This window comes from Physcomitrium patens, chromosome 7, assembly GCF_059467195.1.
Source record: "Physcomitrium patens ecotype Gransden chromosome 7, ASM5946719v1, whole genome shotgun sequence".
NCBI lineage: Eukaryota > Viridiplantae > Streptophyta > Bryopsida > Funariales > Funariaceae > Physcomitrium > Physcomitrium patens.
Window position 1 is genome coordinate 15,222,501 of NC_143416.1, and position 13,556 is coordinate 15,236,056.

At 38.1% G+C, this 13,556-nt stretch overlaps 1 protein-coding gene across 3 annotated transcripts; it reads right to left on the reverse strand.

The window, feature by feature from the left end:
- Nucleotides 1-2,435: 2,435 nt before the first annotated feature.
- Nucleotides 2,436-5,428, reverse strand: LOC112285152 (uncharacterized). Of its 3 annotated transcripts, none has more exons than XM_024525732.3 (3): nt 4,712-5,428; nt 3,472-3,763; nt 2,436-3,349 (listed from the first exon to the last, which is right to left on the reverse strand). In XM_024525732.3, the coding sequence occupies exons 2-3, from the start codon at nt 3,550-3,552 to the stop codon at nt 2,876-2,878; spliced, it is 555 nt and encodes a 184-aa protein (XP_024381500.1). In that variant the 5' UTR covers nt 3,553-3,763; nt 4,712-5,428; the 3' UTR covers nt 2,436-2,875. The 3 variants fall into 3 exon arrangements, with proteins under 3 accessions (XP_024381500.1, XP_024381499.1, XP_073391662.1); XM_024525731.3 differs by having other exon boundaries at nt 3,472-4,252; XM_073535561.2 differs by having other exon boundaries at nt 3,472-4,329.
- Between the last annotated feature and the right edge of the window lie 8,128 nt (nt 5,429-13,556).

Here is a 13,556-nt window from a genome sequence, read left to right on the forward strand (position 1 = left end):
CTTGAATTAGGCAATAGATGTTTTTATGAGAATGTATGTGTTGAAATTTTTTTGGTAAATGAAAAAAGGGAGGCATTTCCAATTACTCCTTAAGTTCTAATAGAGGTAATGTTTTTCTTGTACACTTTTGTAATATTTTGCAAAAAGACATATTAGTTGGAAGTGTTGGATAGCCAAAGTATCATGGTATGTTAGACAACTTTAAATGATATTATAGTATTCAGTTGACATTAACTCTGTAAATGCACAGTGAGTGTACAATTGATTGCTTGCTCCAAGTATCAAGACTTTATTTACAAAATAGTCTAGATTATCTTAAAATGAAATGAAGCTCTAAAAAAAAAAAATTTTTGCATAAAAGAATAAAAAATTAAACTTAAATTAAACAGGTATTTTATGTAATAAATAACATTTTCATATTGAGATGTAAAAATGAAAATGGTTTTAGTACAAAGGTTTTAGCTCAAATTCAAGTTCAATTTTTATTATTTTTCAGTTAAAAATAAATTCTTTCTATCCTTTTTTTGTGTCACATTTAATTTAATTCAATTCTTTTTCAGAAAAAGGTATAATTAGATTTTATGATCAGGTATTTTATCATGTAAAATGTAGTATTAATTCCTTTTGAAGTAAAGTGTTTTACTTCTAAAAAAATAAAAGCAAAAAAACTAATCAAATTTTTTCCAGAAATTTCTAAGATTTTTGATGAAAAGTAACCCATGTATAATAACAATGATTTCAAAAGATATAATATTTTTGTTTTTCTATTCAGATTTAGTGTTTTAATTAAAATATTATAAACAATTTATTCATTCCCAAACCTCACCAAAAGACATATTCTCACAATGTCATAGCACTTGCCAAATATTAAGTGAACATAATATAAATCCTCATCATATTGTCAAACGCTACACCTTCATTTTCAACAAATAAATAAATTCCAGCACTACTCTCAAGTCATGGGTTCGATCCCCGCAGACCGCATCAAAGGTTCATCCACTGTTAACTTTGTAAAAGGCACGGTCGGGTTTAATTAGTATTGTACTGAACACAAAGTCAATCATAATCTAGGGCATTGTCGTGGAAGAGAATCGGTGGCAGGGCCATTTCAGGGCTTATCATCTCTTTGAAGAGTGGCTGAATTTTATTAAATTTCTTTGGATAATTTAGGTCACTTTTCAGCTATGTATTAGTAAATCAATATACTCCAAAAATATGGGTGGATCACCAAAATTAAAAACCATATATATATATATATATATATATATATGTTGATTATGTTGTGTGATCATCTACCCCCATCAATTTATTTTATTTTATCATGATAAACTCAACTACATTTGCAAAGAGGTGAACTGGATATGAAAGTTAATATACTGTTCAGTTTCTGAAGAACAGAAAGCTTTCCATGAGGTGGTTTTCATTTGCAACATGTGGTTTAATAAAATGTGTGGAGAAACATATTGATAAATTCAACCAATTATAAAATAATAGTGTACACTTGCAGTAGAATACATCATAATTAAAATCTTGATCCGCAGTGATAGTTTATTTTTCTTGACCTGGAAGTGTAAGAATATGCCAGCTGTGTGAAGGGTTGGAGATCAAAGCTGTGGAATCTCATCACTGGAGAATAAAGGCGGCCGTTTTTCAATGACAGAAAGCCAGTGGCTGTCAATTTTGTTGCATTGAGCAGGCTCTGAAAATTCCTTCCTATGGATGCCTGATTTGTTTACGTGTTTACAGGGACAAGAGCAGCGAGAAGGAAACCCTCGTGTTAGCAGATATGCTGACTTGACAAAGTCTCGATGCATTCTCAGAAGAGTCAGTGTGAGGGACATATTGGTTGAGTACATAAAGTGTCCACTTGGTCTTGAGAATGAGGGAAAAAGTGAAGGTGCAGCGGCATTTGAAATGGATTAGCAGCAATCTTTGGCAGTCTTCTAATATATTTAAGACATGATTTGGCGTAATGAATTCAAGACAACAATCCTTAATACGACAGTGTGATATTAAACCTTGGAAGTGTGTCCTCGTGATGTTGAGAATTAAGTTTTGGATTGACACAAACCTGCTCACTCAAGATTTATGGGGTTGACATTTATGTTATTAACTGCATCCTTCAGAGATAGTAGATCTGCCCTTAAAGCTTCCGTAAATCAGTCTATCTAAGAGTAACTTTTAGATTGCAGCAGAACATAATACCCAGATACAGATTGAAAACAGGTTTGTACAGCGTTTGGCACTTTCCAAGTTTAAACAAAGTCTGAGAAGATCCCAACTGAATGAAAGAGCTCTACAAACTTAAATGCTATGCATTCCCGATTTGCTTTGTAGCAACTGCTGTGCTAAGTAGCTAAAATCTGAAGCACAATTCTAGGATTTGTTATGTTTTCCTAGAATAGAGCTCGGCTAATCTCGCATCAGTCAACATATATTTGAGGAAGTAACCTCACCTCAAAGGGTTGAATCAATTCATAAGTGTTTAACATGAATCGTGACAATCAATCTGACCTGTCCAAGTGGAATGTGGACAGGCAATTACATGCTCAAAGGGAGGCTTTCAACATTGCCATTTTATCACAGAAGGTCACGTCAACCGAGTAAACCATCGTGAATGACAACTCAACAACCACTGGACACCCAGTATCGTAAGTGTCTCGAGTTAAATCTGCCCATGGAATTGTCTCTACGTAAAAGAACCTCCACCTTAACTATTCAGATGGTTACCGTGATACTAAGCTGCAGCTCTCTCCATCCCGGCCACCTTACGACATGAATATAACGAATCCTTAAAAGCCAGAGTTTACGAAAGAAATATTTTAAAAGAATGGTGATCTAAACCACATTATTAGACAGGAGGTGGTCACTCTCTTCACATGCATTCTCTTGGATTGAAGTGAAGTATGTCTTCGTCAGCTAATTCGTTTTGCGTACTTGTAACCCCCTCGTTCATACCTTCATATGCATTTTCGGCCCCGTCTCCCTCAGCAAATAAACTATCAGGGTTATCATCCTCATCCTCTTCGTCATCGTCTTCTTTACCAGGTTGCCCTTCTTCGTATTCCTCCTCACCTTCAGACGAGTCCCATCCCTCTAAATCCCCCAAACCCTCCCCATTAATGGGTGGTTGCAAGGCGTCAGAATCCACACCAATTTCCGGTAGGAAAGCTTGATTGCTTTTCTGGGAGGATTCAGCTGGTTGAGCAGCTTCGGCCTCGACTAAGGCTTTGGCTCGAGCAGCTTCAGCCTGAGCTTGCGCTTCAGCTCGAGCCTCCTCAACTTGAGCGAGAGCTTCCTTGATTCTAGCTTCATGCGCTACTCGCTCTGCCCTTTCTTTAGCCTCAATCTGAGCAGAACGACAACCTCAAAAGCGTTATCCTCATATCCAACCATAACACCTCGCTGGCATAATCAGAGGTGTGCCACGGCACATATGATTTGGAAAAGAGACCGGAGTGCAGCACAAACCTTAGCACGGGCATCAGCAAGTTTTTGTCTCTCGTCAACAAGTAGATATTTTTCAACGAGTAGTCTCTCTTCGCCACACATGTCCCCACCTGCTCTTCTCTTCAATATTGAATTGTAAGTGCTTATGTGCTTCTCCAGGGCCCCTACATATTCAGCGGTCTTGGCTTTAAGGGTATCATTCCAGGATTGTGCCCTAGAAATCAACAAAGATGTTGCACCACTTTGGGCCCCAGCGGGTGAGAGTTCCAACTCTTCAGGGTCGTACTCTGCCACCACATGATAGAGGAGGAGCCTGCATTTAAAGACGATAATTGGTACATTACCGTGTAGATGTAGAAACAAGATCGAGCATGCAATCAATTTCGTGTCGGAAAACTCCACCCTTCCACCTGTAAGGAGAAAACTCCATCCAAATACCGCAAAAGATGCTCGACCCGTTTGAACCAAAGCAGGATGTGGAAGACTAAAATGGAAGAGACCAAGACATTGTCCATTTCGAAGACGCCCCACAACTGCTTCCAACAAACCTGCTATTCGTAATCTAGAACTTAGATAATGGTACAATTTAAGTGATAATCGAGGATTGATGACAAAATCTAACCTGAGAAATTCAGTCACCTAATATATTCTTTAAGAGAAAAACTTAACGTGCACTCAACGGAAATTTAACGCTCTAATAACTCCTCAAATCCCATGCTTTGCAACTCATATCCAAGCTCTAACGAACAGAAAAAGGTTGTCGAGTAACTCCTTTGAAGTTGGATGCATCATTATCAATCATCTGAAAATGTAGGAACATAGTCTGCGTGTTACTTGAGAAGGTAGATATGAGAACATATTAAATTGAAGGAAATGGGCCTGAAATACACATAGCCCTCGTAAGTCCAGCTCAAACAGTTATCACACAATCAAAACTTGAGCAACTGCATCAATAATTGTTTGCTCAATAGTTGTGGCTGTCATAAAAACAAATACACACAAGTCCGGACAGAATATGACATCTCATTACCAAAAATAAGGAAGACGTAATATTAACAATACCAGAAACATGTTTTCTGCAATGACGAAGCACATCATTTCCCACAACCACATTCAAGTTTCAAAAACAACAACCACCAGAGGAAAATTATCACTTACTCCTCCCCAGCTCCTTCCGAAGGACACCATCCTGACAATCACATACATCAGAAAAAACTATTCTTTCTTCCACCAATAATCAAATTCCCCAGCGAATGTATACCTATCGCAGGCATCTTCAATTGAAGTAAACGACCGCTTAATATCAGGATTACACACGCGTTGCACGTCTTAACGCGCCATGTCGACTTCCATCCTGCCCGGCACCCGCATCTCAACCCCGCCGATCCTATTCACCTTGGCATTAGATGCAGCAACCGAGGGAGTCGCTTCTTGGCCACCTTCGCCGCTGGACATTCACAGCGGCCACTGCCGTATCCGCCATAGCCACACCCTTATACTTCACCTCTCAACTATCAGGTTCCTTTACACTTCCAAGCCGGCGATTCCCTGCTCTCCTCAATCCAACTTCTCTCAAGCCCTCAACAACCCAAACAGAATTCGCTCCTTTCCAAAACATTCTCCTTGAACACAAACTCTCACTATCAATCCAATTTCGATTATTCACTCTACCCCACTATAGCTCTCGCCATCTAAGCACCGCTCAAAAACTCGTTCAAGCTCTTCGAATCAACTCTTCCACAAAACGTCGTGCCAGAACACAATCCACGTGATCGTCTCCACGACAAATTCTTGCAAGCACAAACGAAGCCATCAAATCCAAAACCCTAAGTCACCGTCCAAGACCCTTGAAATATACAGGATTCACTGAATAGGTAGAGTGTTGGGGTAGGGCGTGTGATCAAGTGCAGTGATTGAGTCGCCATCGACGAGCAATCAACTGATATAATATGGAATAATGCAGTGAGAAGTGCATCGGGGAAATCCAAACGGAAAGCCACAAAGCATTAGGTCCATTGAACCCTGCAGGGGATGACTTTCATCCTCTACCGACAGGATCGTTAGCTGGACATCGAATGCATCATCGATGGTTATTCATCCATACTTGGATGAGGAGCAAAAGGTTTCATGCTCTTGCCCATGAGGGTGAGTCTTTCAACATTATTATGAATTTTTTTTGTAGGATTTATGTCACATTAGTTTAAGGAGTTTTTGTACATATTGGAGAGGATGCAAAGTGTATATATGTATATATACATTTTAAATATTTTAATTAGTTGAAATGGATAAGTCTCACTTGGTTGACTTTAAATTAGGAAAATTAATCAAAAAAACATATATGAAAAAATAAACTTTTTTATTTTTTTTATTTTTCATTAAGCCCACCTCAAGAGATTTAAAATTTTTTTTTTAGAAGATATATCATTATTTATAAATTTATATTAAAACAATCACTTAAATCTAAGAAATGATTTTTCTGGTAAAGTTTTTCATGATTGTTAGAATCAAGACATGGAATAACATATTTAGACTTATTTTTTAAAAAAGGTACATTTCATATCATCTTCTCACTTTATACTATTTTCAAAGACCAAATGCTTCAAAAAGAGAGTTATTCTTCAGTAATCAAGAAACCTTTGTAAAGCTTTCATACCATGGTCTTAGAAAATGAGCCTTTACATATATAAACCCCATTAGTTGTGAGCTTCTTATGTAGCCAAAGCTTGGTTGATGAATAATATATATTGATTAGTATGATCTTTGCAAAACTTCTGAGATCATTCACTTATACAAATTAGAATATTTACACATATCTGCTTGAATCAGGTACTGGGTGCTTGCAAAACTGATTCTTTTATAAGAGAAAATGAAACACACACATAGAGAAACCAAGCAACACCACTTTCGTCGCATTGAATTAAGCCTCGGAACTCACAGGGACGCTCAGAAAATGGCAGTTAAAATACGAATTTCGACACCTGATTCTGCTTTGCAGGCAGAATGGGGAGCTTCATGAATTCAACTGGTGCCTCACAAGGAATTTAACGTTTCCTGTGAACGATCATTCGATGCAATCATCTCGTAGGATTGTGTTTGTAGCTCTATCTTCTACGCAAAAGCCCATACCAAGCTTAACTAGATTATCACCCAGTGCACAAGCAAAGGCAAGGCAAAGGCAAAGCAAGGCACTTGCTGTGATTGGTTGTAAACCTGATTACTAGAAAATCCCAGCTACGCCGAAATTCGTGTGGGTTTTGAAGGAGATGCGTCGGAGCACAATGATGTTGAGTGTAATGTGTGTTAGTTTTTACGGCTGTGGTGCATGTAGAAACGATGAAGAATGTGGAATTCGAGCTCGCCGTCTGTCTGCAATCATGTGTTTCTACGAAGACTAGCATTTCTGAGCGGGTTTGAACTCTTGCTGCTCCTGTCTGTTCCTTCGAAGAGCAGCCAGCTCTTCCTGCAACGCAATGATTTCGCGCTCCTCATTGAATCTGTAATGCTCCCTGGTGTTGTCCATAGTTGCGTTACAGCTGTAGCCGTGGCCAAAGCCCGCCATGCCCGTGTAGTCTCCACTCATCGCCATGTCGTTCAACGTTCTGATGTACCGGTCCCTGAGCTTTAGAAAAAAGTTGCGAGGGTTCAAGGAGGATTTCGCCTGTTTCGTCTCTGCAACTGGCTTCTTCTGTTTTGGCTGCGGCGTGGCGAAAGAAACGTGCGCACCCATGTAATTCTCTGGCACCGGCTCCAGCATCGGCCGCGCCCTCCGGTGCCCCATGGACCGTCTGCTCAACCTCGAGCTTCCCCCCTTGACAAAATGTCACTCAGTTATCTCGTAATCCCTTGATACTGGCTAAATTCCCAGACACCGTTAGCACTGAAGGGTGTGTGAGAAACTAATTTCAAGCTTTGAGAGAGATAGAGAGAGAGAGAGCTTAGCAGAAGAAGATGCTCTATGATGAGCTTGGGACGTATTAGAGAAGCATGAAGCAGAATTCACTGTGCTGGACTTCTAAATAGACGTTTGGTTCAAGCACATTAGGTTGGGTCAAAGGTTCATGTCAAAAGGCCCCCTCGGACCCAAAGAATTAGGAGCCGTATGTGTGCACTACTTGCATGATCGGGAGGGAAACGGCTGTTTGCAGTCAAAGGATGCGCCCCCTCCTCCAAGATTCCGGCGAGCGGAGTCATTTCTCTAGTCTGAGGATGAGGCGATGAAATACGCGTTGCCGTCTGGATTGGGTCACCCCAATAACTTGGATCACATGTTTGTCAACCCACGGCTCCTGGTAATTGACTTGGTTGCCTTCACGGATTGTGGTACGTTTCGAGTGGCAGCTTTGTCAAATCAAAGCGGCGGTGAGATTCAAAGTAGTCAGCATGGTCCTAGTTTGCTTACGTGATATAATTAACTATTTCTACGAAAAAGTTTGACGAAATCGGCGAGTAAGACTTGATGATTTTTGGAAACTTTTGGAGGGGGGGGGGGGGGACAATGCTTGCAAAGTTGCTACATAATAGAGCAGCATGGATGAGGGATTTCCGTACCTACGGAACTAGGGTTTGTGCGCTCTCCGTGTCCTATATTTGGCTTCGACCCCTAGGCTCCTGAATTCATTTTAAGGTCATTTGATTGACATCAACACCAGTTTTCCCACCAACACACAACGGAGATCTGCTAGACGAGGCGAGCTTCTGGTTTCAGGGTTTGAATCCGAAGGCGACAAGTCGTCTGCTGTGGCACTCAGTTCGTCTCTGCATCATGATAGTAGCTCTGGTCGAGCACACGGGGTGATAAGAACATCAGAAAACTAACACTGGAATTTAGACAAAGCCATGAGAAAACTGCTCAGCTTAGGCAACAAGCAACTCTATTCGCAATTTTCTGTAGAAGCTGCAACCCTTGTGGGTGAAATATCAAAGAAATGAAATATCAAGTACCCCCAAGCTCTAATCCTATGCCCCCACGTGAAGTAATGTTGCCTTGGCACATTCGACTGGGTTCAGGTTGATTCCATTTGCAGTGGAGCAACAATTGGTGAAAATAACTTGAAAGCTTCGAGGTTGTTATTAATCGCGAAGAGAGCGTTGTTAAGCTTGACTAGTAGATTTAACATACAGGATGTCGATGCAGTTCTAACAGAATGTCATTGTAATGAAATACAGTAAAAGCCATCGGATCTGTGGAGTTTGATTTCAAGAGGATTACACAATGTCCTTGCAGAATGATGTGTAAACGATTATTCAAAGAAGCACACAAAAAACAAAGGACAAGGCACAGCATACAGGATGTATATGTGCATATCCGATGAGGAAACGTGCCGCAAGGATGAGTTTGCGTATTCTCATCGGATATGCAACATTCACCTATTTGTTGAACTTCTTCTTCCGTTGGGAAAGTCATCTGAAATGCAGGGCACAAGGAGATTCCGGCCGAAACTGAATTTCGACATCGGCAAAAACTCTGGTGAGCGAATACGAACTTCTCCATTTTACTGTTAGGTCCATTCAAGCCCAATCTCTCACCATAATTTGGCAAAATATGCTACATGCCAATGAAAGCACGTCATAATGAAAACTCCAGTAGTTGTAAAGGATGGAGCGGAAGAGTACAACCCTAATCCAGATTCTCATCGGACTGATCTCGTCATCCTCCAAAAAAAATAAACCTGTGTCGTTTGTACGAAAGTTGAACCTCTCGATTTCAAAATTCCAAGTTCAAGAAAACCCATTTGCAGTCCTTTTAAATTTTGGAGCAAGTTGCATGCACGAGCAGTCTTTTCATTTGCACGGACCACAATGGGTCTCAGCCCACATAGAATGGACCAACAAAGGCTTCCGCGATCGATGCTTTCATATCAAAGCAATCACGTCGGCCAATGCGGGAACCCACTCGTCGGATTCCTCCAGGGCAAGAGAAATCACACGCTATCTGGCTATGCATCATCCCACTTTCCCCACCTACTGGCCCCTCCTCCACCCTGTGATTGCGACTCTCGGCCCAGGCCATCTTATCTTCTTCAGCTCTGCATAATTCTCTCAAGAGCAGAAAAGTGACGGTCCACTTCACAGACGAGACAAAGCGGCAAGCTTACTCACTTGTGTGGGCTTCAGACAAAATCCATTCCACTTGCAGACCCCGCAACTCGACTTTGTTTGAGTGTTCTGCCAATGTCAGAGCCTTCTTTGATGAGTACGGCAGAATCTGTTGCAATGCACTCAATGTGCTCTCAACCACAGCATCTTGGTTCCTCTAGAAACAAACCAACGAGGTAACATGAGATTGTGCAGCACAGTTTGATCGACAAAGATGAAAAAAAATTGCATTGTGTCAAGGTGCAGCTTGATCTCGCGGATGAGCTCTTGTAAGCTTGCTCTATCCCACCCCAGCTGAAAATCTGTGGAAAAAACCACGACAAAAGAAACCATTTCTGGAAATCAGAGTGCAAAACGAGTGATGTATGGTGTTTGAGATTTAGGGCTACGATGGTGAACATGTTTTCAATGTTGAGTGGATACAAATAATGTGTGAAAAGGAAACCTCTTCTTCGCAAAGTTTCTATGTGACCATGTTTTCTTTGTAGTGTCTAGTATTTGATGACAGAAACAAAAAAATTAGAAAGAAAAAGAAATAAGATGAACATCAGTCTGTTGATGATTTGTTTTCTTTGTAGTGTCTAGTATTTGATGACAGAAACAAAAAAATTAGAAAGAAAAAGAAATAAGATGAACATCAGTCTGTTGATGATTTGATTTGGTGCATTGTCTTCTTCTCGAAGTAGTGGAAGAATTTGTACACCCTGTGGAAATTGTTTCTTCAATACTTCTTGTATGTTTGATTTTCTCCCCATCCTCAATTTCCAACAGGGAAATTATTCAAGTATATGATTTCCACATTTATTCAAGTATGTGGGTGGGGATTATTATCAGCAATATTTGGTGGAATGTGACATCTTCTCTCGAAAAACATTCAGTATCAAAATATCGTTGAATAAATGTGACAATCTCCATTCAAGTTATAAGTAGTTAGAGAATGTATTTATTTTTGAGAGTTTCAATAAAGAGTCAATGTTATATCGTGGAAGAAAGTTGGGAAATCAGAACAGTACAAGTGCCAAGTGTGGAGAAATCCAAAGAGCAAATAAAAACAAGGAAACCAGAAAGGGTCCGAAGGAATTCACTGTTCACTATGGCACTGTAATACCAGCATGTCTGTCTGTCTGTCTGTCGGTCTGTCTGTCCATTCTGGAATAGAAAAGACTAATTGAAGTGATCCATTCTTGGACATGTTGCGAATGTTCCGAGTTTTGGACTCAATGACTAGCACCAAGTTTTGTGAGTCCCTCAAATATTGAAAGAAGGTGTGGAGAGTTAAGCGGGGTTTAAGGTTTGAGGAAAAAATCATTTGTGAGCAATTAGACAGGGTTACTGTATGATTTGGAGCATTTTAGTTGTTAATGTTAAAGCTTGAAAGAATTCTTTACGAATGTTGTAACATATCTTCATTTAATCTCTTCTTATTTTTATTTGACAATTCAAGAGTTCGTTTCCGAGAACAGTTAACCTGGCGTTGAAATTCAAAACTGTGACTATGAAACATAGCAATGATCTTTCAGGTTTAAGGAAAGTTGTGGCTGAAAGGGCTCAGCTGCTAGAAACAAAAAGGTAGACTTTAATGCAAAATCCTTTGGTTAATGGACAGAAATCATTTGTAACAGGAGGTGAATTTCTGGATCCCCTTAAATTGTGTTACATCAGCATTTCAGGAGTTCCAGAATCATTTAACTTAGTGCTACCACTTATCCATTTTTAAAGGTTAATATCTGCTTATTTTATTAGATCTTTTAAATAACAGAAAGGCTTTCATCTTTCCTTGGAGTTGAAGGTGTTATTGCAAGGTAATTCTGATCCAAAAAAAGCTCATGCTTAAGCCAACACTAGGTGCCCCCACTCAAACTTATAAAATACTAAGTGAAATATTTTATTCTTTTCAAATATACAACTCAAAAAGTGAAAGAATAAAATAATTTCCATTTTATTGGCAGACAATGTGTACAGAACATAGCTATGATAAGCCACAAAGATGAAGCTTTCAGGAAGGCTTTCATCTTTCCTTGCTTCATTGCTTACATGAAAAAGTGTATAGAAAAATGGAAGCAAAGTGAAACATGAGGATGGAAAAAGCGAATATAGGACAATGTGGATGCTTGGAATAGTCCTTTTAAGTATTCTTTTACCAAAAAAGCATGGTGCTAAAATGCCAATTTATGGGCTTGAAGGCAAAAAGAGTCTTGCTACAAATGTTGAGAAGTTATGATTTCATTCTCATGCATGTGGGGTGTGGCTTGCCTAGTGAGCCAAAATATAAACACCAAATGAAATACCTTCCTTTAAGAATCTCCTTTTCTCCAAGTATATTCCCATAAAAACATGTGCAAGGTTCATGTGATTTTGTCCCAAGTTCAAAGATGAAACTAAAAAAAATGTATTGTCTAAAAAAATATATTATTATTATTTCTTTTTATTTTCATTGCAATGCATCCACTTTGAATATCATACATATGTTTTTATAAAACTTAAAGCAACGTTGACAACAATAATAGTTGAGAGAGAAGAAGAAGCTCAAACAAACAAAAGGAAGGAACAAAGGAAGGACAAATATGCTGAGAACCTATTTTATTTTATTGTTTGTTTGTTTGTTTGTTTGTGTGTTCCCATTAATTTTGTTTAAAAGCTGGAATCTCCAAAATCATGGATCTTGCAACAAAAAAATTAAATGTGAGACAACAGTTATTTGCATAATTTCACACAATACTTGTGCTGGACTTTGCAGAAGCTTCATTGGAGTTAGGGGAGTTTGGTTTTGCCAAAATATTAAAGTGCCACTTATGTGTGTAAATTAGAAGAAGTCTATTTGTAATCATTTGTTAATTTTAGATAGGCAATCACAAGAAAAAAAAAAAAAAAACAAAACAAAACAAAAAAAAAACAAAGGTAGAATTAGCTCAAAAGACGAGTCCTTTGGTTATTTCCTGCAAAACAATATCCTGTTTGAGGTCACACGAATGTATTTCTTTTGGATCCTCAGTCATGTCCCTCCAACAATTTACTATATACATATATTAACTTTTAATGAACTCAAAAAAATAAAAAAATAAATCAAACTGGAAAAGGAAGGATTCAGTATTTTATTGCACTAGGGATTTATTTTTATTTTTATTTTATTTTTGGAATTTCTCTCTTTGGTATCAAAATGTTGTACAAAAAGGATTTTGTATAGCCAAGGCCCACAAATGAATAGACATGTGGATGGTGCTACAGTGGAAGCGGTTTCAATACATCCGGCATGGGTGTTGAATGCCTCCTTTGTGTCAACCTCCATGGGTCACATGGAATGAGAACCCTAACTTTTTGTCCATGTATAATCCTCAAAAAAGAACGACTTAAAAAGATAATAATAATAATTTTGAAAATGTTGCCAAACGTCAATGCATGATATGTATTGAGGTTGTACTTTCTATTTATGAATGATGGTCCCATACATTGTGAAACATTCTATTTGGTAATTTAATGAAAAGCTAATGTCCTTTCTCAATTTGTTTTTGTTAAGCATCTCTAACAGATCCATGATGCAAGCAACATTGTTACAGTTCTTTTGTTTACAAGTATGCTTTTGTTAGGATGTATTTTTTCCTGTTTAAAGTAGTTTTGTAATTTTTTGTTTGTATGTGAATGTATACATATATACATATATATATATATATATATATATAAATCTTCAAGGCTCAATATATTCCTGACATTGTTTGAAAAAACTTTTGCTCAGAAATTCCAATACAACTTTTAATATGAACTAAAACAATAGTTTATTATTTTAAGAGTTTTAGAATACTTATTTTTTAAATTATGATTATTGAAAAAAGATACATTCTAAAAAATCATTTTTTTAATATTTTAAAATACACTCTTGTATTATTCAAACATATTAAAAATAAAAATAAAGAGTTTTATGTACTTATGAAGAATTTCTAATATGTAAATGATCCATACAAATCACTTAAGAGTCTTTTTTTTAATTCATATGTAATTTAAAAAAATTAAATATG

Coding starts and splice junctions, on each gene's coding strand:
- LOC112285152 (XM_024525732.3), bottom strand. CDS start 3,552: ATGTGTGGCGAAGAGAGACTACTCGTTGAAAAATATCTACTTGTTGAC. Junction 3,350..3,471: donor TTGCTGATGCCCGTGCTAAG/GTTTGTGCTGCA, acceptor CGTTCTGCTCAG/ATTGAGGCTAAAGAAAGGGC.